This window comes from Hoplias malabaricus, chromosome 3 (genome assembly GCF_029633855.1).
Source record: "Hoplias malabaricus isolate fHopMal1 chromosome 3, fHopMal1.hap1, whole genome shotgun sequence".
NCBI classification, from domain to species: domain Eukaryota; kingdom Metazoa; phylum Chordata; class Actinopteri; order Characiformes; family Erythrinidae; genus Hoplias; species Hoplias malabaricus.
In genome coordinates, this window is record NC_089802.1 from 55,365,143 (window position 1) to 55,391,069 (window position 25,927).

The following is a 25,927-nucleotide window of genomic DNA, read 5'->3' on the forward strand; positions in this document are numbered from 1 at the left end:
AGCATGAGTGCCATTAGTTGTATGTAATTAAGGGTAAAATCATTACAAAATGTATACTGTATAATAGAGCCACCACACACTAATGAAACCTGTGGCCAAAAATTGTAAGAAAAAAAAACAACTTAACTTCATAGAGTGATGTTAGTCAAATTCAGCCACCAACAGAGCAGCATCTGTGATCCCAAACAGACCAGTCCAGCCAGGGGGTGTCACAGTTATCACTTTAGATAGACCACTGGTTACAATAAGCAAATTCTAACAAAACATGTGTTATCAAACAGGATTGTTAATGATAGGCAAATGGAATGAAAAAAGTTTCCAATGTAAGGCCCCACCTAGGTTGCAGACTCCATTTTAGTGACTTCAATATGAAAGGTTTTGGTCTAAGTGACCAGGCATTTATGCAAAAACTAAAAAAAAATAAATAAAATCATTGTATGGTTACCATGTAGCTTTCTCATTTAGAATGGTAGTGCTGCCCCCAAAAGACAGAAAGAGGACATTACAGTTGAGTCTTGAGATGAGTGGATGTGTTGAATGTTATTATTAAATACTAATAGCTTCATTCATTTCTGAAGAATCACAAACAACTACCTATGTTTTCAAATACTTTACCACTTTTATATAACTTTTTAGAGTTTACTAGCGTCCAGCAGATGAGTAAGTCAAGTAAACAGGTAAAGCCGATGGGGTACTTAGACATTTTATTGTGAGAAACCTGACCATCACTCATTCTTTACAAGGTTGTGTGTGACAAAATATGGGCTTCCACAGTTTACAGTGTATGTACAATCTGCTGTGATGAGTTTCCCCAAATGCACTGTAGCTCTAAGCCTATGGTGAAGCTGCATGAGATCCTGTCTATAATAATCAGTAATGGATCAATAGAGCTCTTCTCTCAGTAAATTTGATATTACTGCTTCAGTTCTTTTGGGGAACCCAGCTCAGTTTAAACTCCAACAACAAAATAAAACACATATGTTCACATTCAAAAACCCATATCATTTGGTTCAAGTCAGACTTCAAATTCAAGTTTTCCACTCAACACAGTGCTCCATGAGGGTTTTAAGGTAGAACACAGATCAAAACACATCATCTCTCCTTCTGTCTCATTCAGTCTTGCCCAAAATAGTTTAGTTAAACATATATTATATACAAAAGAAGGCAATGGTGGAACTAGTGATTGTCTTAACACATGGAAAATAAACAAATATATCAAGAGATGTAGCTTTCTTTGTTTATTTTTAATGGTATTAGGGAACCCAGAAATCATGTCACATTCAAAAGCCCACATTGCATTAGAGTAAAAAACTGAAATTATCTTTCATTTCAGTAATTGAGTCTCTTAATGATCTGTGTCATTGTCAGTGCTTATTGTGATTCATATTTCACTATTAAAGCCAAAGTTTCTTTTAGTAACAATCACAGCCATAAAACACATTTTAAAAATAAGCAGAACTGTGCAAAAGTCAGAGAACACCCTTCATTTAATTTTAAAGTAAAAATTAAGGACACAATTTTTCAAGTCTGAATGTTATGAACATAGAGAATAAATTAAAAACAATAGCACAAAATGCAGAAATGAAAGCAGGCCAATCCAAAATGTGAGAGATTTTAAACTATATTCTTTTGTTAAATATTTTTTCTGCATTGACTAAATTGTAATAATAAAGTCAGAGTTGGTGCCCAAATGAATGGTGATCTCTGATTGATGCTCAGTATTGTAAATGGTAACTTTTAAAAATGAAAGAAATATTTTGAGAAGACCTATGAGAAGACTCAGGATTCTGGAACTCCTGTGGGATGAAATATAACTGCAACATATAAGCAAATAGAACTTAGAAAATATGACTGCACCATATATAATAAACAGCTGGGTGAGTCTCATACACTCTTTTCATGTATTGCCTGATCAACCACTGAAAAAGCCAGAACATCCCTACATTAAACATCATCTCAGCAACACTGCAGTATGTACCAGGAGAATCCAACTTCATGAGATCTGAGTGTTCTGTATGCATCAAGACTTATAGACATTATAGATATTTTGTGGAAAATAATAGTGTAGCAAACGCTCATACCATCAACAAAATAGGCCTTAGTTTTTGCTTTTAAATCTTTAATTACATACACACCTGTTTTTCCTGTCAGCCGTAATCAATCCCCAACTAAAATCTCCTGGTTAATTGCTGGTCAACCTGACCACCAGACCAACATCATCAGTGCAGGATCCAATGAGCCTCTGCCCAAGAAGTTCTCTTCCACTCAATTTTCTGTTATGAGCACCTTTCTGTTCACCCTAAAATTCAGATATTAAGCGACCGACCCTTTCATTCTACCCCCCAGATATGTTCCTGCAACTACTGGAGGTAGAAGATATCAGTTGCTCTTGCAGCATTTCATTGCTGAGCACCAAACCTAGAAGGTGAGAGAGCGGGAAGTGAAAAGCTGTTGCCAGGCCAAAATTTCATTTGAAATGGCCGCTTTGTCCAGCTTTCTGAAGAGATCAAACATTAAAGGGCATCCTGCTCCCACATCTGGGTTTTTCTCGACACCCTGTGGATTTTCCCCCTCAAGACGTTCCTCTCTTGCACAAGAAATAACACAAAGGCTGGTACACGCCATCACCCTCTCCCTGTATCCCTCTCCACTCAGGATGATGACAGCTGGCCAGTTTTAGTATTCCACAACAAAACCAGCAGCAGCTGAACCTCAGCAGGCAAAATTTCACAAAGTAAATAAAGACCCAAGTAAATAAATATGTAAATAAATCCACAGTGCAATCTTCACAGCAGCCTTGGGTCATTTTTGCTGTTCTGCTTTAACTCTGAACATTTAGTTCAGCTTTGATTTATGGCACTTTTTCACAGCTGTTAACTTCATCATTTTACAATGTGTGTACCAATTTCTGTAAGGTGAGAAGGCTAACTTTTGTGCTTCTTTGATCCTGAAATCTCCCTAACTTCAGCAGTAGAAAAATATGAGAGACAAAACAACTACAGCTCAACAAAGGGGAATAGTTTTCAATGCTCCCTTAGGTGCAAGACAAGGTCCTTTTCTAAAGTTCTCTGCATATTATTTGCTCCATTACATCAGTGTTACAAAAATAGTATTGCCCTAGTGGAGTCATCATGCTTTTGTTTTACTCACTAATGGTGAATGCACCACACCAAACCAAACCATATTTTAAAAAATGTAATTCTTTGTAATGTACTGATCTGACCACTCCTGTAGAATTTAATGCAGGTGGGTTGGAGCAGGCTTGTGTGGGCAGAGTTGTCTAACCTGGTTTACCACATAACCAACTTAGCCTTTTCAGAGAAGTCCCAAATTAATAACCGATGAATGAGCACAAAAAAGGAACTGGATTAAGAGTCACGGAATTCTAGAGCACTAAAAGAGTTCACAGGTAATTCGCAGTGGCAGCAAGTAGTTTTATAGCTATTCAAGCAGATACAACAGTAAATAAGGTGAGTAAAGGTAAAGATAAAGATAGCCAATTAGGTATCTACCATGAAACAAGGGCACATCCTTTTCCCCGTCAAACATTACATACTAGACAAACCCAACCTTAACCAACTTTATATAAATGTGTGTTCACCTGCCCCACCCTGCATATACAACAAAGTTTATTCTATTGCATGCAGCGCCAAGCCAAATCTTCACAAATCTCTTTCTAAACAAGTTATCATGTTACATTCCAACACATCTTTCTTATGCTGTGAAAGATAATTCACTGTCTAATCCTCAGCTTGTCTTAAGGTATTATTGTCTGAACATGGTATGTTTCACTTCTTTTCATGTGCTTACTGTGAACTGTGTCACTCTTTCAGGAGGACTGTGGAATGGATTTTTTTTTTTTTTATGAGCAGGACACCAAGTGTTTCATCTGGAACAATTATTATATTTTGGTTAAAATGGTCTGTATATTTTATCCAAAAAGCTGACTCTGATATCCAATAATTTTAATAACTTTAAATGTAATCTTTTGATGTAATTAGGTGTTTATCCTAAATTATAGGGAATCCTAACATACACTAGCAGACCCTATTGAAAATATATTGCCTAGCAGTACCATGTCCAAGTCTCCAGAGACAGCTCATTACCTAACAGCATACAATCAAGAGCTTTGATCAGTAGTAATGTGCAACATCTAAAACTTAATACTCTTAAAACCTTTGCCTTCAGAAAACTACTTCTAACCCACATTTGTTTTCCTAACCACTACAAATATTTCTGTACTGAAAAACCCAGATAAAATAAGGTAACAGCTTTGAATTTTAAACAGCTGCTCAGGACAGTTAAAAACACCAGGGGAAATAAAGCTCATCTCAACCAGAAAGTACTTGTAAACACTAATCTGATTCAACTGCATATGCTTATTGATTAAAGAGCTTCAATAGTTTCTAATGTTCAAACCCTGCATGCAATTACTACACAGTTACCCCACAGCAAAAAATTTAATCAGGAATATGTAAAGCTATTTTATGTTTGCATCAAATGTATTATATATTCATATTCCTTCTCAAAGGCAATGTACTTCAGTTTCAAGCTCCTTTTCCTTATCCCCACTGGTCACCAAAAGAGTGTTTTATTTGTTTAAATTAGGACTGGCCCCGAATATCAGATATTCGTTCTTTGGGTAGGTATTCATTTTATAAGTTTGAGATCCTGATATTCATTTTTTTTCGAGAAATGTGGCAACCCTTCACTCCACATGTATTCAGCCTTGATGGCATGGCAAAGCTACAATTCATTTGGTCAGCTTTACACCTCTGGGAACCTGGTTTATTTGCATTAACTCTGTTCTCTTAGTGGCACAGTGTAGCGCACAACTCAGCGAGCAGAGTCCAGCTTTTATTTTACAGTGGGAGCTGAGAGCTGATTTTCTGAACAATAGGGCTGGCCCCAAATATTCGGGTATTCAGATATTTGTTTATTAAGTATGTATTCTAATAGATTATGCTAAAACTCAGTCATATAAAACAGCCTAATATGCTAAAACAACAAAGCGAGGCGACGCCACAGTTCATTTTGTCAGCTTTCTGCCTGAAATTAGAGCACTTCCACTCAAATTGGTTAAACTGTGTATACTCTGTGCCCTTAGTAAGCAGGTTAGAGAGCATAGCGAGTGAAGCCGCGCTTTGAGCCATGGCGCAGCAGCCTGGAGAGAGGGACATTAAAGCAAGGGTTGGAAGCAGATTTTGTTAATGACAACAATATACACCACCCCACTCTCGGAGTAACCTATTCGAAAATTTGCAGAATATCCCGGCCGAAGCTCAGAAGTCCAAAAAATGGTATTCGGGACAGCCCTAGTTTAATCCTGTACTAAAACTTTTCCTTTGTCTTTTAGAAAATCTCTGACAGAGGCTTTAGCAATATTAGGCAACTGTTCATGCCAATTCAAGTATCATTACTATTTTAAGTGGAAAACCACCACAGCATAGTGTACGCAATCAGAATGACTGATTATGTGCCAAATGCACAAAAGCATTAATTACTCTGCAGCCAATCAGCCTATATTTAAATGGGAAACCCACAAACACTTACAGCAAATTATCAGTTTTCTAAAACTGAGTAAAAAACAAACTGCTACTGTTGAGAAATATAATTCGAAATACAGCAGAATGCACAGTGTGCTTTAGGATCAGAGCGCAAAACGGACGGGTTTGTATAAAGAGCACAATAATTCCATGAGTCAAGTAATTCACAGTTGCAGTCTACTACCAGCTATCAAATCTCAATTTGCAACAGGAGTAGCAAATGTAAAAAACAAAAAAAATCCTCTCTAAGATTTTTTTCCAACTCAACTTAAACCAGCCAGTGCCCATGCATGCACAACAAAATTCTGTGATTTTTTTCCCCCAGAGACCTGTATTTGCCACCTCTGATTTGCAAAAAGTGTCTGAAAGAAAATGAAGGAAAACATAAAGTAGGTTTCATGGACATAAATTAAGCCAATGCAGCATCAATTGTGTTTTACCATGACAACACATTTAGTCTAGGCTTATTCAATGTTTGGGAAGCTGTCTTAGTAGTACTATAACGCTATTAGCAAAAAGGAACGCAATGCATTAGGAATTCAGGTTCTACTGTAAGAAGCCATCATTCCTTCAGAGACTTATGAAGGTCATTTTAAATGATCCTGTAGCTTCTGCAGTTTGACATGTATTCACACTCCAATAAATCAAAAAAGCAAAATACATACACCTGTCTTGTAGCTTTCAAAAGTTTGTGCTTATAGTTTGCTTTCAACCTAATGTAATTTCTAAGCTCTGGAGAAAACATAACCATTCACAGTGCAAGCAAGGCTGTGTGTGTTGCCAGTAATTCATTAATATGTGTAGATTGGAAAGACAAAGATTTTAGGCAATCAAAATATGTCTGAGTAAACATGGTGTAAAGTGATCAAATGGTTTTCAAAGACCCAAGCAGCAAACCAAGATAGTAAGTATAACATACAGAATATTGTGTGTACGCATGTATGCACGCGGTGTTTAATCACTGGAAATTGCCTGTCGTGTTCTTCTTAAAGGTTTTTTTGTTTTTTGGACTTTGTAATATTTCACTGTAAAAACAGCATTGTAGTTAGTTGTTATTGCATGATATAAGCTGGCCACAAATTATGGAAGAGATAATGTTTACCAGCCTCCACATTATGCATATTTATGTGCTTTTTATAATGCTATATGTTCTTTTAAGTAAAATTTTAACATAACATATATAATTATCAACTTAGACACAACAAGGGCTTAACAGCTGCTAACCAACTGTCTTAATGGAATAGATTGTATTAATGCATGTGTTTATGTATGTGTAACCCCTTACTGCACAGTTTGATACAGATAACCTCTCTTATAGGCACTCAGTGGATAGAAGGTGGCCACCACAAATTTTCCATCAAATGTCCGGCCTGTCAGCACCCTCTGGGCTTCTTTGGAGTCTCCAGCATTTGCATACTCTACAAAGACCTGCAGTCAAATGTTACAACATTACTTCAGTGCTTAAATGCAAATATTCCAGTGTTATAATTATCTTGTATATGATTTTCTTGTTTATATGAGATGACTCAAGCTGTACCTGGCCTTTGCCAGGATTTTCTTTTGGAATCAGCAGGGATATGACTGAACCATATTTCTGGCATTCTTCCCTCATGTCCTCAATAATTTCTAAATTAAAAAAAAGAAATAAATGCAAACAAAAGGGAAACTGTTAAAACATTAAAATAACAAAGCACAGAATTCAGGCTGGAATTATAAAGCACTATCAGAAAATCTAATGCACTAGTAAGTAACCTCTTGCGGAAATGCACTGCAGAGGTGGCCATTGTGGTTGTTGGTGATGTAGCATGTAAAGTCCACATGGAACTGGTGGCACTGAGCATGCATTAACATTGGCTGTGGGGCTAAGTAGAACCTTAGTCACCAGGGAGGCCGGTGTGGATTTATGGTTGTTGATGGTAAAGGGTAATAAAGCTGGACTATAAAGCTGGCTTGGAGTGGGGTGGGTCTGGGACGCCAGACTTCGCTGTTAAGAATTCTGGAGGTGTTGTGGCCTTAATTCAGCAAAACACCAATGAGAGGAGGTGCCTACCTGATGACCCCTGTGAAGAGCTGCTGGTACAGTGGGTGGTTTGTGTACTCTGTGTGCAGGGTTCAATAAGTAACCGTAATTGGTAAGGATAGCTGGTTGCTGATCGAATCATAAATGGCCACAGCAACCCTAGCGGGTAGGTGTAAGATTAAATATTGCTAGATGTAGCTGGTTGCTGATCAGATCATAAACAGCCACAGCAACTTTAATGTTGAGGTGTAGGATTCAACAGCAGAAATCTTGTGGCTCCAGGTAGGAAGAGAGTGTGGTGGGCCCTATGTGAAGATCTAATAGATTGGCATAGGATATTTTACATCTAATCCTGTGTATGATTATAATTACATCTGAAATGTTGAGTTTGGTTATGCCACAGCTGCCTTAAATGTTGCTTAAACCTTAACTGCTTAATAAAAACAGCTGACAAAGGCACTTACCTTCATATTCATCATCATTGTGTAAATGACAGTCATCAATTACGTTGAGCAGTCTAAGGACAGGAGTGGGGAGCAGCACCAAGTCTTCAATGTGAGGTGCTGAAAACAAAAATGATCTTCTCATTTACACGATAACAAGTACACAAATCTGGCTAATAACTCACTGTGACAGAAGTCCTAAATTAGCCTTTCATACCAAAAGGAATACTGAAGAAGGGGCTGCTCAGTGCAGCTTCAGCTGTGTTCCTCTTTCTGGGGTTGTTATGTAGCATGCTGGGGGCAGAAAGACACAAATGTTGCTCAGACAAACAAAAGTCTATATGGTATTTATAAACTGTGTGTTTTTGATTAACTGTTTACCTTTTGATAAAATCTCTCAGATGATAGACAGGGATAGCTGGGTACACTGCAGAATTGCTTGAAAATATATGATCTACAATTGCCGCACTGTTTTCCTTGAGAAAAATAAAATGTCTTAGTATAAAGCCATACTTTGCACAGCTAAAATATTTCCCAAATAAAATGTCAGCAATATACAAAAAAGGAATAATAACATACCAAGTGCAGGAACATAACTTTTTATTTGATTAGTTTGCATGTTCAGGTGGTTAGATTGCTTATTTGTCTGCAGTTAAACGTTATAATATTTAAAAAAAATAAATTGACTTGATATAAGAGGGAATGAGAGGGCTCGAAAAAACATGCTATATCTCACATTGGATGTTTCACTACACAATATGCATAAAAACTTCTACCATCTCTACTGACCTTCCATTCCTGAGACTTGATGGTTTCTTTCAGTTTAATTCCTGAGAACATTTCCAGCAGTATGATGCCCAAGCTCCATAGGTCTACAGCGGTAGTGCAGCCTGAGTCCCCTTCCAGGCCAGCCTGGGCCAGTGAGTTCTGCAGCTCCGCCTCAGGGGCCCGGTACCCATCCGTCTGGATGTACTTAACATCCTGTTAACGAATCAGCAAGAATACATAGCACTCTCAAAGCAAGTCTTGGAAGATGGGTTTTTAAAAGAAATAAAAATGATTATCATATCAGTCTACAAACAGGTCTTCACCTGGTGCCCTTCTTTAAAGCTGAGACCAAAGTCAATGAGCTTAAAGCACTCGTCATCAGGACTCCAGAGGATATTGCGGGGCTTGAGGTCAGCGTGCACATAGCCCTCTCTGTGCAGGAAACACAAAGCTTCCAGTATATCACGGGCACAGTGCTGGATCAGCCACATGGAGTGGCCCTGATTGCTTGCTCTGACCAGCAACTCTGACACGCTGACATCGAGAAGTTCCAGCAACAGGCAACGCGTGGCTATGCCCCTTGAGTTATGGTGGGTGAACACCCCATACAGGGTCACTACAAATGAAGAGCAGAAGCAGTGCAGGTAATCTATCAATTTAACAGCAATAAAGAAGACAAGCAAAACATTTAGCATGAATTAATTTTCTGGGATCACTGGATATCTGAACACATACCCTACATGAGAACGTATTAAGCCATTCTTGTCCAGCTGTTCCCAAATCTGCCTGGTGCACCTTAGTCCTGGAAATGTTCTACTGTTCCTGCTCCAACTTGTCAGCTCCTAAACACTTCCTAAGTTAAAAGTTGCAAACTCCAGTTCGCTGGAGCACCTGTCCCTAAGAGGTGTATCTTATAAGATAATTATTAATTTTTTTTTGTAAGTTGCAAAAATACTGGATAATGGCTAATACAGACAAAAAGCTGTGATAAGGAAAAGCAGTTACCCACCTGTTGGAGCAGATAGCTAACTACTACACTACATAATTTAGGAGATTTTCAGGATCAGATTTGGGAACCACTGACAACTTCTTTAAAGGTGCAATAGGTAATTTCACAAGAAGGCCAGTCTGTGTTATTGTAGTTCACCTACCTAGCTGCCAGAGGCTCCCAACCTAGTGCATAACTCAAGGAAACAGGTGAACCACAACGAGGTACGCAGCCTGGTCCAGTTTGTCATTTTTAAAACAGATTTTTTTCAAGCACATATTACAGAATGTGCTGATGCCATTGCTACAATAACCATTTTAAACACGTTCTTCACATTACAGTTTATTTACCAGTTAGAAAACGAAGTAATGACCTAGTGCACATTAGACATTACGCTCATTTAAGAAACATGTCTAGGCTTAGTCCCCATACCGATGTTTTTATGTCCCTGGATATCCTCCAGCACGGCTCTCTCCTTCACGAAGCCGTAATCCCCGCCTTGTGTGTCGGTCTGAAACTCTTTCACAGCGGCGCTGCTGGCCCGGTGGGAACTTAGGGAGCTGACCCTGTACACCGAGGCCGAGCCGCCTTGCCCCAGCCGCGCCTGCACCGACCATAGTTCCCCAAAGACCTCAAACACTACCGGTTTTACTGCCTCGTCCAGCGCCGCAGTTGCGACTACTGGGCTGGAGCCAGAGACGCAGGCCATCACCGAGCCGCGGGTTAAAGGAGCTAACGATAGGGGGCCATTTCTGTTCACACACAGGAGTCTGACCTGCGGCTTACCTTTGTTACCGTATAAATACAAGTTTACTGCATCTCAGAAAAATCGGAGAAACCAACTGTAACTGTTGATTCAAACGCAGTTAATTTTCATTTGGAATATTTAAAGCAAGGTTAAGTAAAGTATATCAACTTGTTCCGCTAACGGTTTGTTAACGCAGTGACCTTAACGTTAAACATTCTTAAGCTCTCCTCGAAAAGGGGGTTTAACAACACCAATGGGGTATGAAGTTTCGCTGTTCACGGCATTTATTTTACTATATAACCTCCTCCGAGAACTAAAGCCGTATACTTGCTGTAATGTTGAAGGTAAAGTTAGGCAATAAACTTGTTTTCCTCAGTTGTATAATTTACTCCAGCCAATGTTTTGGCGGCCATTTGATCGGAAGTGAGGTCACAGCGTAAGTTACAGAAACTACTTTACAACATATCCCTATTCCCTACCTAGGGCACCGTGTAGGTTACGAAATGTATGCTTCTATTCGCATATTTTGTGCTTTGTAAATTTGATAAAAACCACCTGTCAGCATAATGAAGTGCTTATTTAATGCGCATTTTTCCGCCGCCAGCCTGCTTCTGTCACAGGCTCGTGTACTCCAGACACACACTAGTTAAGGGCCCTAGGTAGTGCGCAAGTGCGCTAAATGGAATGCGTTCTTCAATGAAACGCTGTTCGGGCGTTCCCTCCTGCTTTAGTGCCACGTCAAATGACGGAAGCGGGAGGCGGATTTTCTGGTAGCGTGTAATGTAATCGAGTGCGTTTCGGCAGAATAGAGAGATAAGGATACCACATTTACAGAGTGAACTTCGTTAGAGGTAAGAAAATCATTAGCTTAATTCAGCTACTGGTAAGTGTTAGTGTCTGAGAGAGAAGAAAGACTAACAGACCTCTCACATTCAGAGTCGTGTCTATCTGCTCTCATTCAGTGTAGCCTATCTATTTATTTCAGTACCAGTCATGCAATTACTATTTTTATTCACGAATGAATGTTTAGCTTTACAGTGGAACTGGTAATATGTGTATATAAACCCAGGTTTGGGAGCCTACAAGCTGTTGAAACATATAACAAATTCTAATGTGTTCAAGACAGAGACCTACTATTGAACTACTACACGACCTGCTATATGGGCATACACATGGATAGATACAGAAAACATGCGCAACTCTAGACGTAGAAAAGCTCAAGCTTATGACTTTGTGTAGCACCGTGTTCTGGTCACCATTAGCAGTTATTATCATCAGCATTATCTAGGTTTCCCTGTCAGAGCTGTTCCTTGTAGTTATGTCCCTAGGGGAGGATTGTAAATTCCTCTCATAATCTTCCTTATTGAAACCTTTCCCGAAGTCTTTACTTACTGCTGACTTAGAACGACACATAAGCATAAAAGCCACAGGCGTATGAAAAAGCCCTTAGAATTTAACACCTTCACACGTAAATATTAAATTGTTCAGTTTATATTATGAGTAATATTGGAAAACATGAAATTAATGTGGAAAAGATTTAAACAAGCTAAATCGTGTGTTATATTTAACACAGTGATACACACTGTCTGTGTTAGAATGTACAGAAGGGTGATATATTATTTTATTATTATTTTTTAGAGAACTTTAGTGAACTTAGTTACTTCGGAAAATAAGCGAAACTTTTGCTCTGACTGTGTGATTCAAGAAAATAAAGGATTATGCTTCCCAGGAACTCCAGCATCTTCTGTATATATCTTCATTTTCCCAGTGTCTTTTGCTAATGTTCATATATCTGGCCCTGTGAGCAGTGATCATGGATGTTAGCAGACTGGAAAAGAGACTGGCTGAGGCCGGACAATCTCACCTCCTGCAGTTCTTGGAGCAGCTCTGTCCAGAGGAGCAAGCCGACCTGGCCAATGAGCTGGAGAGCATGGACTTCAAAGAGATCAACTGCTTCTTTAAAAATGCCATGGATACCTCTGGCCAGAGCAAGAAGGAGAAAGTGGATGCCAGAATGGAGCCGGTCCCACGGGAGATCCTGGGCAGTGTAACTCGTGATCGAGAGTTCCTCAAAGACTGGGAGGAAGAAGGTTGGATTTTATGAAGCAGATGCACTATTTCAGAGATGTGTATTGTCATTGTAGGAAATGAAATCTCTTTTCATGATGTTAATATTTTGATAGAGGTTTGAAATTACAACTTGCCCTTTACATTGTGCAAAATATATTGACTAAACGGGCCTATGGATATGGTCCAGAAATACAGAAATCTTCTTGCGTTAACTTACACCAAAGTATATCAACATATTTTTTCCTTTCTGAACATACAAGGTTTTGTTCAGGCAGAGAGAGTATACAATGTAAGTAAATGCATTTTTGTTAATGGAGTCTGATCCATGTAGGAACGTCAATGGGCAGATACCACACTACTGCTTTTTATTATTCATTCTGCATGAGTGATATGTAGTCTGCATCAATGAAGAAACCTAAATAAACAACCAGCTCATATTATTTCGAAATCTTCCACTAACTGTCCCTATTGGGTAATCATGACTGGCTCAGTCAAGAGCCCCAACTCAGCAGGGGGGATACTGAAATAGTAGAATTAATGTCAGTGAAATATATATGAAATGACAAGCAAGAGATGAATCCTTCTCTGGGTTTTGTCCCAGCAGCCCACCCTTGGTCTTGGACTCACAACTGGGGCTGGAAACATCTGGTTCTTTTTAGTACTGACGCAAGTGGGGAACTTTGTGTGATTATGAGGTCATTCTGCTTTGTGTTTAGCCTTAATCAGTCCAGTTTTTTTTTTTTAAAAAACACCCAAAGTATAGTAAAGCACACATGGATTATATTTCTCATTTAAAACACTGCTAATGTATTTGTTTGTCCTTAAAACATAATCTAGGACTCATGCTAGAAGCTGAGTAGGACTAGGTGATGATAAACTTAACTGCAGTTTATGTAAGATAAGTGTGCCATATTATCAAGGTGTGGCGACTTTGGTTCATAAAGTTCAGGAAGACAAGGTTTTTGCTGAATGTCATTCCAAGATGACTTATGTATTCAGTGAATTTGAGGATTATTTGTCTGCACATAAATGCGTTTCTCCATATAAGACTAACACTTAATATTATACTATTACATGTAATATTATAACGGTTGTAATATAGGTATAGATATTTTTTAATAACCAATAACTGCCTTATAATTAATGCCATATGTAATCTGTTGATTAGTGTTACATTTTGTTGTTAACGTTTCCCAAAAAAAATTACTTCTAAATGATTCTAAAGTGATTTTAAATGATCTTCCACATGACCATCTCTTACTCCTTAAATCTAGAGCAGGGGTGTGGCTACAGGAGCCAAAATCCACTCATTTAAAAGCAAGAAACCATTTCTCACTGTTCTTTTATTCTTCTCAAAAAAGCATTGAAAATAATCAAAATTTAAGCGTGTCTTACTTGTTTTTACAATACAGGATCATTTCATGTTAAATAAAAGTTGCTGTGGGTTTTAAAACATGTAAATATAATTTTCCTTTTTTGTACTATTATAGAGTCACCTCAATGTGCTCTCAACTTGAATATATCCAGCAGTGATGTAACCGCTTTTCCTCTTTTCTCAGGCCTGCGCTGTGTTTCTCAGAACAAAGTCGCAGTTCTGTTGCTGGCTGGGGGTCAGGGAACACGTCTAGGGGTCCCGTACCCAAAAGGCATGTATGACGTCGGCCTGCCATCCCACAAAACTCTCTTTCAGATCCAAGCTGAGCGCATCCTGAAACTGGAGCAGCTAGCTGAGCAACGTCACATGTCGACGTGCTGCATTCCATGGTGAGAATTTCATGTTTCAGTTAAATCAGCTAAAGTGCCAAGAATGTTGAAGAAATATGGAAATTACACAGGTTTAATCTTCCCCCAAATGTAGTACATTCACATTATTGGTGTTCAGAATATCTTGTATTCCATTATTTAGCTTTTTTTTTTTAAACTGTCTTAGGTAATCTTAAATAGTTTCATTTATGTGGTTACTGACCCTGCATGTGATATTGTAGTCTATAAAAATTATCAAATTTATGATGCAATAAACATCAGTGGAATGCTTTTATATTTACATTTAAATCATATAGCACTATAGTTATATTTCAGTATACTGTACTAAGCCTGATTTTTTCCCAGAGAAACATTCTTCTCTGTCTTCCCCTGTTCCAGACAGCAGGCAACACACCGCTGTCCAAATTTTAGAAACTTTAAAGATGTTTTATGATTTTAAATTCTAACCTTTTTAATGTTAAAAATTGTGCCTGAATAATCTGGACAAAGATAAGAGGTAATGATTGATGAATTCAATTCATCTTATAAAAAAATAACATTTCTCAGCATTATGTTGGTAATGAAGACTCATTGGTGCAGGTTTATGTGCTCAGTGCCAGTCTTTACAAACTGATCAACTCTACTTTTCTTTATCATCACATCTGAATACACACTCTTATTATCACATATTATCATGTATGTTGGGACCATAAGGAAGTAGAATCAAATGTAGCAAGTGCCCCAGGAGCTCACTGCTTTGAATGAGGTAATTAATTATGCTAAATGCCACGTTTGTGATGGACTATGTATCTGAAGATTCAGTTTGGATTCTTATCATTTAGATTATTTGCCTAATCAGTAATTAAACTCAGTAATTAAGATTTAGATTTTATATGCACTGTTTTGCATGTGTAAGTGTGTTCTGTAAAGTATAACAATGCTTGGTTTAATATTAGGTACATTATGACAAGTGGCAGAACTATGGATTCCACTAAAGAGTTCTTCTCAAAGCACAAATATTTTGGCCTTAAAGAGGAGAATGTCATATTCTTCCAGCAAGGCATGCTTCCGGCCATGGACTACAATGGGAAGATTATACTGGAGGGCAAAGGCAAAGTGGCCATGGCACCAGGTAAGGTTTAGCCTTATAATGAACATTTTGATTCTAGTCTAGTTTATACAGTATTGTGCAAAAGTCAGAGAACACACTTTCATTTATTCAATATCCAGATAAAAGCAATGAGTATACGTTACTCATTTTTTGTATATTTTTTTCAGTGCAGTAAGTTATTGACAATTATAGTTACTTTCATCTAACCAGGAATACAGCTTTGTAAAAGAAAAACTGTTTAAGTACTGTCAATGCAAGGTGGTTTATTCTCATTTTATTTCTATTTTTATTAATTTATTTAAACTTTAATTTTTGAAATTGGAATATACTTTTTACAGTTTTTCCACTCATTATTCCTTTGACTTCCCCAGTCCTTGTACAAGTGGATTTTCCAATTTGCACAAAAATATCTTCTTTAACCACTGTAGATGTATATGTGGATATAAGTGTTGCCATGTAGTTTTTCACAATGTTCTTTTGACATTTCCTTCCTTATCTTTGTAATATCCTGTCTTTTCTAAATTAATGTCGCTGTCCAATGAAAAACATGTTGCCTATCTTCAAAAGAGTATTTTATAGGAGAAGTAAAAAACCTTAACTTTCAATTGAAGTCAGTTTAATAAGATTGTATTCCAAGTAATTCTGGAGCATTTCTAGTGGTCTAATCAGTGGGCTTTTTGGTGGTTTTGATCATAAGTTAAATAACAGAAGGGTGGTCTCTGACTTTTCACATTGCTGTGTAGAGAGTGTATTCTGGCTCAAGTCAAGAGGATTTAGGGTTATATGTCAGACTTCACAGTGGAGGTTATTTTCACAGATTTATAACACTTGATTAAATTCATAAAATAAACTACGTTGCTGTGGCCCTTCATTTCTAGATATAAATTTCTAGGCCTAAAATTCTAGGTGCAAGGTTAGTGAAATACTATTGAACATATATCACTATCATTTAAACAATCTTTCATTTCCTCTCACATTAACTCAGGCCAGACATTTAAACAACCAGATATTTTCTGGTGTTACACAGGTTTTTGCACACTAACTTTGTCTGTTTAACCTAATAACCATCTGCTGAATTCTTATACTGACTTATACTATGACTTATACTAAAATCATTTATAGATGTCTACAGTTATATGATTGCACAAAATGTATAATTTGTATCCAATGGTGGAATGATTTTCATTTGAATCAGATGGCAATGGTGGCCTTTACCGATCACTAGGAGCAAATAAGATTGTGGAAGATATGGAAAGAAGAGGAATTGCATGTATCCATGTCTACTGTGTGGACAATATCCTGGTGAAAGTGGCAGATCCTGTCTTTATTGGTTTTTGTGTGCATAAAAGAGCAGACTGTGGAGCAAAGGTCAGTACTCATGCCCAGACTTTACCCATAATATTTTCCTGCTCTGCCAGTGAATGGGCATTAATAAATTTCCTGTCAGTAACGAAACTTAAGCAACACATATGATGAACTTACATAGATGGCTGCCTCAACATATCTAAAATAAATCTGTATTAGTAAATATCCAAATAAATTAGTTACATCATACTATCTTTCTTGCCACGAATATGGCCCAATGGGCAGATATGGCATTAATTACAAACTAACTAACTAACTGCCAGTGAATGGACAGTGCTTTAAAGAATCAAGTTTCACAAGGAATTAGCTCATAATGGGCATAGTCTATCTTAGCCATGCTGAGACTATTTTCAAAGGCATATTTTTTCCGTACCTCAACAGTCTTCACAGCCGTCATGCCATGTTTTATTTAATTAGATCACCTTTCCTGGCTGCCAAAGCCTGATGCTACTTAATTAGACAGTATTTATTGCAAGCATTTTATGTATGAAATATGCCATTTTACTGTGATTTTGCTTTCACTTTGTCAGTTGTTTCAGAATACTAATGACACTATACAATTGAATGAGTTCTGCTGTAAAGTAATATTTAAAAAAACACTTAGCGTTCATTTATTCACCAACTACAAGTGTGTAGAACGTCCTCATAGACCATTTTGTAACTTCAGACAGACTGCAGATTACAAAGCTGACTTAGTGCTCAAGATCACTGGTGTGTTGTACTACATAATTAAGGAATTTATTCATAACTGAAAATATAAAGTTTTTATATGTAAATTACCTAATGTTTCACAGTTTTCATAATTATGCCCCAATGAAATTCATTTGTGTTATAGAAAAATACAACGTGCTGCGCAGGCACCATCGTTGATTACTTCTGTAAAGGAGGGAATGCGATCCCCCATTTTTTTTAGAAATCCTTGTAAACAAAGCCCAGTTTCAGTTGTTTACTGGATGTAAGCAAAGGTTAGAGAAAGACGTAAGTAATTAGGATTTTATTATAAATATGGCAAAGCAAAATCAAGCCAAGACCAAGTCCGAGAAATACTCAGAAGCCCAGAAAGACTAAATCCAGAGGTGAGAATTTCATACATGTGAAGACAAATTAGAAGAAAACACTCGACTGAAGAAAAACGTGGCCGTTCTATGGATCATTACAGCCCTAAAACAAAGTTTAACACAGCACCGCTCCTCCTTCATCTGCTACAATCGCAGAGAGCCGCTGAGCACCTGCCTCAAGCGCCGCACTGTTCACCTGTAGCCTATTAAGCACATAACTGATATTAAATCGGCCTCTTCTCATTTTTTTTTTTATTTCAAAATGCTTATTGCCCATAAATTTAATATGTTCTCATAAATGCATAATTGTGTTTAACTCATTCAGTTTAGGCCTGTAGTTATTTGTATTCTCTTATAATGTTCAGTAATTATTTTAGATCAGTTTGTGTTAAGTATGCAAATTCCAAGTAAATAAAAAGCAGCAAAAACATGCAAAAAATTAAAGCAAGGTTTTGCTTTATGCCCCCCCCCCTTCAAAACAAAGGAATGAAACATGCAACCTCCATCATGTATCACTAGGTGGAGCAGTTTGTCTCCTCTTTACAAGTTTCGCTTCTCAGGTTCCAGAAATTTATATGTGATTGATGGGAGGCTTCTTTCATATTTGAACTGTTACTGTAACCTCAGTTGTTTCTTCTAGCTTTCAACAAAAGCTTTACTACACCACAGGCTGATTAGGTTTAGCTAGAAGTATGATTCAAGAACTATTTATTTTTTTCTAGGAATCTACCACGTGAACCACATGCCCATCAACCAGTAAATTTCATCTCTTAAAAATAAGTATATGCTAACATGTGGTTATAAGCACTCATTTGCTAACAATGGATTTTGGCTGTATCTTCCAAAGGTCCTAAAGGTAAATTACTTTACAGGGTGATGTTGTATGAGAAACATAGGAGCTAAATAGCTTTGCAATGCTTTTATAACCACCAGGGATCTACAAAGGCACCATATATATATATTGAGCATTACATCGTTACATGAGCATACATTGTTATCTGTATATTTACATGTTAAATAGCAAAAGAGAGGTTGGATATCTGAAAGAAAAAGAAAAAGTCTAATGCTAAAATGTTCTTGAGTTTTAAATGTGATTATAAGTATTAACTTAGCCATCATTATTTTCAAACATAATTTACACATTCCCTTCCACCATGTCTCTTTAAATTTGTCCCTGGTTCTGTTATTTGAAAATGCCATTGTGAAAATGCCACATCATTTTTACAATTTTTCAAGGCTCTTGGCAAAGTTTGGCATAGAGAGAAAGAATTACATTCCCTGTTTAGCTTCTTTGTGGCCTATGCAGATGTTTCTAGGTTGTTCTTGTATATTGGTTGAATTGGAGCAGAAAGGCAGGCGAAAAAAATGTCCCCTCTGGTTTAAAAATGTCAGACTTTTTATGATCTGCTTTGCCCTGTGTAATGTTAGGAAACAGCTAATACATTCCAGCATTTCCAGTGGATTTCTTATGGTTGACTACACTGAATTAAAGGGAAAATCTGTCCATTTCTCTTCATGTTGGGGAAAAATAGAAACCTTACAAGTGTCCTTTTATTTAGCGTAAAAGTTATTTTCATTGCCTCCATACATATAGACTGTATTCTTATTTCATTACTGTATTTTCTTAACAGCCATGATTATTGAGCTTCCATTTAGATTCGTACTTAATAAAATGTGTGGCCTCATGGTCCTCTGTTTAAAATGCAGATGACTCTAAATCTTCGGATTCCACTACTAATTAAACAGTCCCTTCATGTCAGGAGCATGATTGTAAGAAAAGTTGAACCCACCCTCCCCTCATAAATTGTAAGGCATGCAGTTAATGTGGCTTTAGCTCGGTGCCTCCTCATTCAGCCTAACCCATCATCAACTGAGAACTTTGTAATTTGTTACTAACAGATGTGATGGAGTTTTTTTCCACTTCTGCCATTGCTTTAATTTAATGCAGACTCCAGGCCTAGAGAAAACTCGATGGAGTGTGTGGTCCTCTTTACTCAAGTCTGAAACCGTTTGGAATATGGTTTAAGAGTAATAAGTTCCATTAGAACCTTTTCTATGCTAAACTTTTCTACTCTTTCTAAACAGTGGTTAGGTAGTGAGCACAGTTGGAAGTCTCTCATAAATAAGACATTTGTAACATGCTTTTTAGCTGGTAATAAAAGTAAATAGTTCCTATTTCTTAGGATCTCTAAAAATATCTGTATTCTCAAATTTTAAAATATATACTCGCACCTCTTGTGTTTGTAATCACTGATTTATAGAAAGAGATCAAAAGCTTTGGAGTATCCAAAGCTTCAAAGGGGGCATATAGGAAAAAAATGCAGAGCATTAGCATATTAAGACAACCAAGTTAGTAAAACATGCCATTCTGATTTTGCTGTGCTTCCTATGTCAAGTGCAGAGACTCATTGCTCTTCACTGCTGGGCTCTCGTGCTGAACTGAGCTGTGGCTTATTCTCATTTAAAAGAACAAGCACTGAAACCAGTCCCTCTGTTTATATGGGGAAAATGGTGTTGTTTGGTCCTTCCAAGACCCCGTGGAACCATGTTAACTCAAATGTGAAGGGGAATAAAATGTCATTGTTAATAATATTGTTTTTCACATATAATATGATTGTACAACGTAACTCAGAAGAAAAATTTCACGGCAGATATTTTGTGGCTTTATTGGCAGGTGGTGGAGAAAACTAATCCAACTGAGGCAGTGGGCGTTGTCTGTAAGGTCGATGGACGTTACCAAGTAGTTGAGTACAGTGAAATCACACTGGCAACTGCTGAAAAGCGGAGTAGTGATGGTCGGCTAATGTTCAACGCCGGAAATGTAGCCAACCATTTCTTCTCTCTTCCCTTTCTCAAAGATATTGTCAAGTGAGTCAGTTGTCAGTCGTCACATTACATAAACTTGTATTTATGAGAGTATGCTTTTATCTGTCTTTTTATCTTATTACATATTAACTGAAAAGGCACATTTGCATTCTTAACTGCTTTAGAATAAATTGCAGTTCTAGGCTAATATTGTTGTTAGACAAATGTCTCATTAACATTTTAAACAGCTATTTCTGTGAGCTGTTTCCAGTGAGCTTTGCCATCTTGTAAATACTAGCAGAATGGAGCAGACTTTAATGTTCACAAGAATATGAGGTGAAGTCGAGAAAAGAACATCTGCAGTTTTTGTGTGTCTGGTATTTTAAACACATAATAGCTTTGCCATATTTGTTCTCCTATTGTAATTTTTATGATATTCTAATAGAAAGAACATGTTTCACTATTCTGGGTCTCTCGTTCTGTCTTTTTTCCTGCTTGTCTGTCTGTCAGTACTCACGAGCCACAGTTGCAGCACCATGTGGCACAGAAGAAAATCCCTTATGTGGACACGAGAGGACAGCTAATTAAACCCGACAAACCCAACGGAATTAAGATGGAAAAATTTGTTTTTGACATTTTCCAATTTGCCAAGTTAGTGTCTGCATTTTTTTGTGTGTGTGTTTCTTTCATTTTTTTTCTGTTCTTCTATACACTCTCTCAGGGAAAAAAAGGCCATTGGCAGTATTTTAATATAGACACTGTGAATGAAAAATATTTCCTACTCTGTGCACTGATTTCTGCTTCATATCTTGCATTTTTTGCTTTAACTTATACATTTCTTGGCTTATTTTTATGAGTAGTAACATGGTGTTGTGAATTTCTAGGGAACTTTAGTTAATTTTAATAGTACATTTTTTTAAAAGTCATGGAATAAGATAACCCTAATGAACATTCATCTTCTTTTAATATGATACAGAGAGCAGTATTAGCTCATATAACAGGATTGTTTATTGTAGTCTGCAGAGGGCTGGTGTGGCTACAGATTTTCATTCTGAAGAATTAACATTTGAGTCCACTTATTTAGTCAGTTAGTATTAGTCCACTTACAGTCGATTACGATTGTTTTGTGGACAACATTGAACGCACCTTAAAATAAGAGTGTTTGTTAGATTTATTAGCTATACAAATTTGTTCATGTTTGAATTAAAGTAAATACTATGGTTGATTGTATTAATAATTTCAAATATAGTCTGATTGCAAAAATGCCAACTATAATACTTTCTTTACTTATTATGCTGCATGTTGGATTAATGGCTGTTTCTTATGTTTTGATACAGTTGAATAGAAAATTAATCTGTCTCTGTGTCCTATTAAGTTATTAATTGCTAATTATATGGAGTTTGCTTTCACACTTTAGCAATATGCATATTTTCTTTATATTTCAGGATGTTTGTAGTGTATGAGGTGCTGAGGGAGGATGAATTTTCTCCTCTGAAGAATGCAGACAGTCAGGATGGAAAGGATAACCCCACCACTGCTCGGCATGCTCTCATGTCCCTTCACCACCGCTGGATCCTCAATGCAGGTGGACATTTCATTGATGAAAATGGAACACGCGTGCCTGCTATACCCAGGTTAGCTGAGTATATGTACACACACACACACACACACACACAGCAAAATCTATGTAGAAGTGTAGGTGCAGAGTGTAATGTGCTTTGCAGGTGATTTTACAGTTTAGTTTGCAAAAACAGGCTTATCGTGCGAACTCTATCTACCAAATACAGACTAATGAGGAAAACATTTAAAGGAGCTGTCAGATGATGAATGTTAACATGATAGAGTCAAAACAGAAAATGGAAGATGAATGGAGCGATAATTTTAATTTTTAAATCTGTCTGACCAAGACATTGTACAGACTCTTATTTTGCTACAGTTATAAAAATGAATAAATCCATATTGAGGCCAATTCATGTCATATTTTCAATTGTCTCCTCACATGTACATTCTTTCAGATTCATACTTCCATGTGATCTGACTGTTGCCATTTTTAAAGGAGTTTCTCTATAACATGCTTTTTGAGACCCAAAAACAAGATTTAATTTAATAAAAAGCAGATATGGCAAGACGTATCTGCTCTAGTTTCTTGATCAAACATAGTATGTTCAAGCAGATAATGCAATCAGCTGCACATGTAATTTCACCGTCTACGTCTTGCATAGTCCTCCAACTGCCTTAAATATATATCCAGGATGAGCAGATTTGCATTTTACACTTATATCAGCACATGGGGCATAACCTGCCCCAGGGTAAATATTCAGTTCTGCAAAAGCATTTCGATCCCTTATTTGCTTTTCCTGCATTTGTCATTTTTCCATGCCATCACATACAAAGACACACACACATACACACACAAATACATAAAGTTAACATTTAGCTTTGCACATTGTTTCCAACTACTTTCCTCTCCCTTTGTCATTCTGTCTTCTTCTTCCCCTCTGTCTCACTTGTCTCTCACATATACACACACACGCACACAAATGTAACCTAACACACACTTTGCTCTCTGTACTTTGCAGCAGCACATATAAACACAGGTTATTCTGATCTTAACAAGTAGTGCTGAAGATATATATGTAGAACGGAGGTCAAGACAGGTTTAGCATCACCTCAGAATGACTGTTTATACACTCTAAATCACATTTGCCTTCACACAGCTGTCACCAAATGTCCACAGTGTTTACAGCTCAGTTCACCATTTTCACACCTTATTTCCTGTGTAACATTTCTAGACACGGACCAGCAGGGACACTCACACCTGATGGCAGCCAGAAGTAACTATTTCCACGGTTGTATGTAGTGCATGGTGATGGGGCTTTCGCTTCTCCCTTACTCAGTTTAGTAGGCCATAGAGAATGCAGCTCACAGGGGAGAGGTTGGTATTTTCAACCGGTTGCCCTTGACTCATTCTTACCCAGACAGTAGGTACTGGTACTAACGGCAGAATGGCGCATGTTGGAGAAGGGCACTGCTTGCTTTGCAGTCAGCGCTGGCACTATTCATTTATTCACTCATTCATTATTGTATCAGTAAGGTTTTCATGGTGCTTTCTTGCTCATAATCAAGTTTTCCTTCATAATCCTTTAACTGCTTATTGACAGCAAACAGAAAAAAACATTTCTTCAGTTATCTGTATCAAAGTACAACTGGATTTTGCATAGATGAATGATGTGAAATCAGTGTTCTGCTATTAATCTACTCTCTTTCAGTTCTGATACACAACTATTTAGCCATGAATGGAATGGGTTTTCCGTTGACTCCAGTGAATCCCTTTCTATTTAATGATCCTGTCAGATTTTTCTCTTTGATTTTCCTTCTATTTATTTATTGACTGTTATGTTTATTGCTATAGAAATTAAAAAATGTTATCCCTCAATACCTTACAGTTTAAAGGATGGGACTGATCTGCCAATCAAATGTGAGATCTCTCCACTTGTGTCATATGGAGGAGAGGTGAGGGAACCATCTTGGAGACTAAAGATGTTTCTGTTCAGTATATTGATACTGTGCTATAAATACATTTCTTGTGTAATTTTTATGTAGAAGCAAAATGATTAATAAAGCAAAATATCATTTGAGTACAATGCACATATATATTTATTTTTGAATAAACTGACAAAAATACTAGCTTTAGAATCTGACAAAAATGTTACATAGATACTTTTTTTTATATTATTTTGGGAATATGATACTGGACGTTACTTCAATTGAAAAAAGGCAGCACGGTGGCACAACAGGTAGCATCGCTGCTACACAGCTCAGGGGTCCTGGGGTTATGGGTTTGAGCCCCACTCTAGAAGACTGTCTGTGAGGAGTGTGGTTTGTTCTCCCCATGTTCACATGCTTCGATTTCCTCCAACAGTCCAAAAACACACGTTGATAGGTGGATTGGCCATACTTAAAAATGCATGTGTGTGTGGTGCCCTGCAATGCACTGGTGTCCACTCTAGGGTGTGTTCCCACCTTGCTTCCAATGATTCTGTGTAGCCTCTGCACCCACCACAAATCTGAACTGGATAAGTGGGATTTTTTTGCTGATTTTGTGCTGTGCCTTAAGATGTCAGACAGAGAGCTGACTTAGATTTATTAGTTAAAAATATGGATTTTTTGTGTCAGAGACCAAACCTATGCTGGCATGGAAGTGTTAATGTAACTCTGTGTTTTGGAACATAAATTGTTTCAACAAATTCTGTGCTATTCTGTTTTCCCAGGGACTGGAGAAACTTGTGAATGGCAAAGAATTTCACCCTGCTTTGGTCATTGATGTCAATGGCATCCATGAGCATGTCAAAAATGGACTGTGATAAGTGAAATAACATATGACAACCAACATGATGACCATATTTTTTCTCCTTCATCACTCTTCCTACCAGGCTGGGAGAAACTGTGACATTCTTGTGCAATAACTTGAAGGAATAAGGCCAGTCTTAAGGGCCTAACATTATCAGTCAAGATCAAACTATTTATTTTGCTAAAACTTATTTTTATAGAATTGCTTTTCTTTTCATAGGGTAGGAATATGCATTGTAACTAATTTATACATGTGTGTACACTATTAGAATTATTGAAAAGAATAGTATGGTACATGGGTTTCTCTCAATTTTTCCATTGCTCAGTGACTGAACTTTTGTGATCATTGTAAGAATATTATATAATTATTTATACTTGAACTTGGATCTTTTTAAAGTGTTTCAAGTAAATTTATCAAAGAAAATTATTGCACTGTATTGTCAGTTAAATGTAATTTTTTTCAAGTACATATTCAAATAGGCATAATTATAGTAAGATATTTTTAATTGATAAATTTACTTCAGATAATTTTAAAAAGTCTAGAAGAAACAGCCTTATAATGTTCAAACAACAATCTCAACATGAGAAATATTATATATCAACTACACTTTAAAAGTTGATTTTACAAACTAAGACCATTTTACAGCATGTTTCAAGACCGTTATGAATTTACTGTATAATGTTCACACACTTTACAATTTTTTTCTTTTAACAGCAATGATTATTTACACTGTCAAAATTGATATAAATGAAGATACACTTGTAATAAGGTAGTTATGTATAAAAATAAACTTTATCTGTTTAATTTACATATTTGATTTGTACTTGTGGGTTATAAGCTAGTTTTCTGTCATCAAGAAGCAAGGCTGGAGAAAGGGGACATGGACAAATGGTACTTCTAGCATTCAGTAA

At 37.0% G+C, this 25,927-nt stretch overlaps 2 protein-coding genes across 3 annotated transcripts; one reads left to right on the top strand and one right to left on the bottom strand.

The window, feature by feature from the left end:
• Positions 1 to 694: 694 nt before the first annotated feature.
• uhmk1 (U2AF homology motif (UHM) kinase 1) lies at positions 695 to 10,692 on the bottom strand. Its single transcript, XM_066663093.1, has 8 exons — positions 10,198 to 10,692; positions 9,101 to 9,393; positions 8,799 to 8,990; positions 8,391 to 8,485; positions 8,227 to 8,303; positions 8,031 to 8,129; positions 7,084 to 7,172; positions 695 to 6,974 (listed from the first exon to the last, which is right to left on the bottom strand). The coding sequence occupies exons 1-8, from the start codon at positions 10,472 to 10,474 to the stop codon at positions 6,828 to 6,830; spliced, it is 1,269 nt and encodes a 422-aa protein (XP_066519190.1). The 5' UTR covers positions 10,475 to 10,692; the 3' UTR covers positions 695 to 6,827.
• Positions 10,693 to 11,195: 503 nt separating this feature from the next.
• Positions 11,196 to 25,927, top strand: uap1 (UDP-N-acetylglucosamine pyrophosphorylase 1). Of its 2 annotated transcripts, XM_066663091.1 has the most exons (11): positions 11,196 to 11,364; positions 12,322 to 12,603; positions 14,143 to 14,347; positions 15,283 to 15,458; positions 16,633 to 16,805; positions 20,535 to 20,728; positions 21,176 to 21,316; positions 22,111 to 22,299; positions 23,458 to 23,499; positions 24,112 to 24,178; positions 24,937 to 25,927. In XM_066663091.1, exons 2-11 carry the CDS (start codon positions 12,327 to 12,329, stop codon positions 25,027 to 25,029), a joined length of 1,557 nt encoding a protein of 518 aa, XP_066519188.1. In that variant the 5' UTR covers positions 11,196 to 11,364; positions 12,322 to 12,326; the 3' UTR covers positions 25,030 to 25,927. The 2 variants fall into 2 exon arrangements, with proteins under 2 accessions (XP_066519188.1, XP_066519189.1); XM_066663092.1 differs by lacking the exon at positions 23,458 to 23,499 and having other exon boundaries at positions 11,200 to 11,364.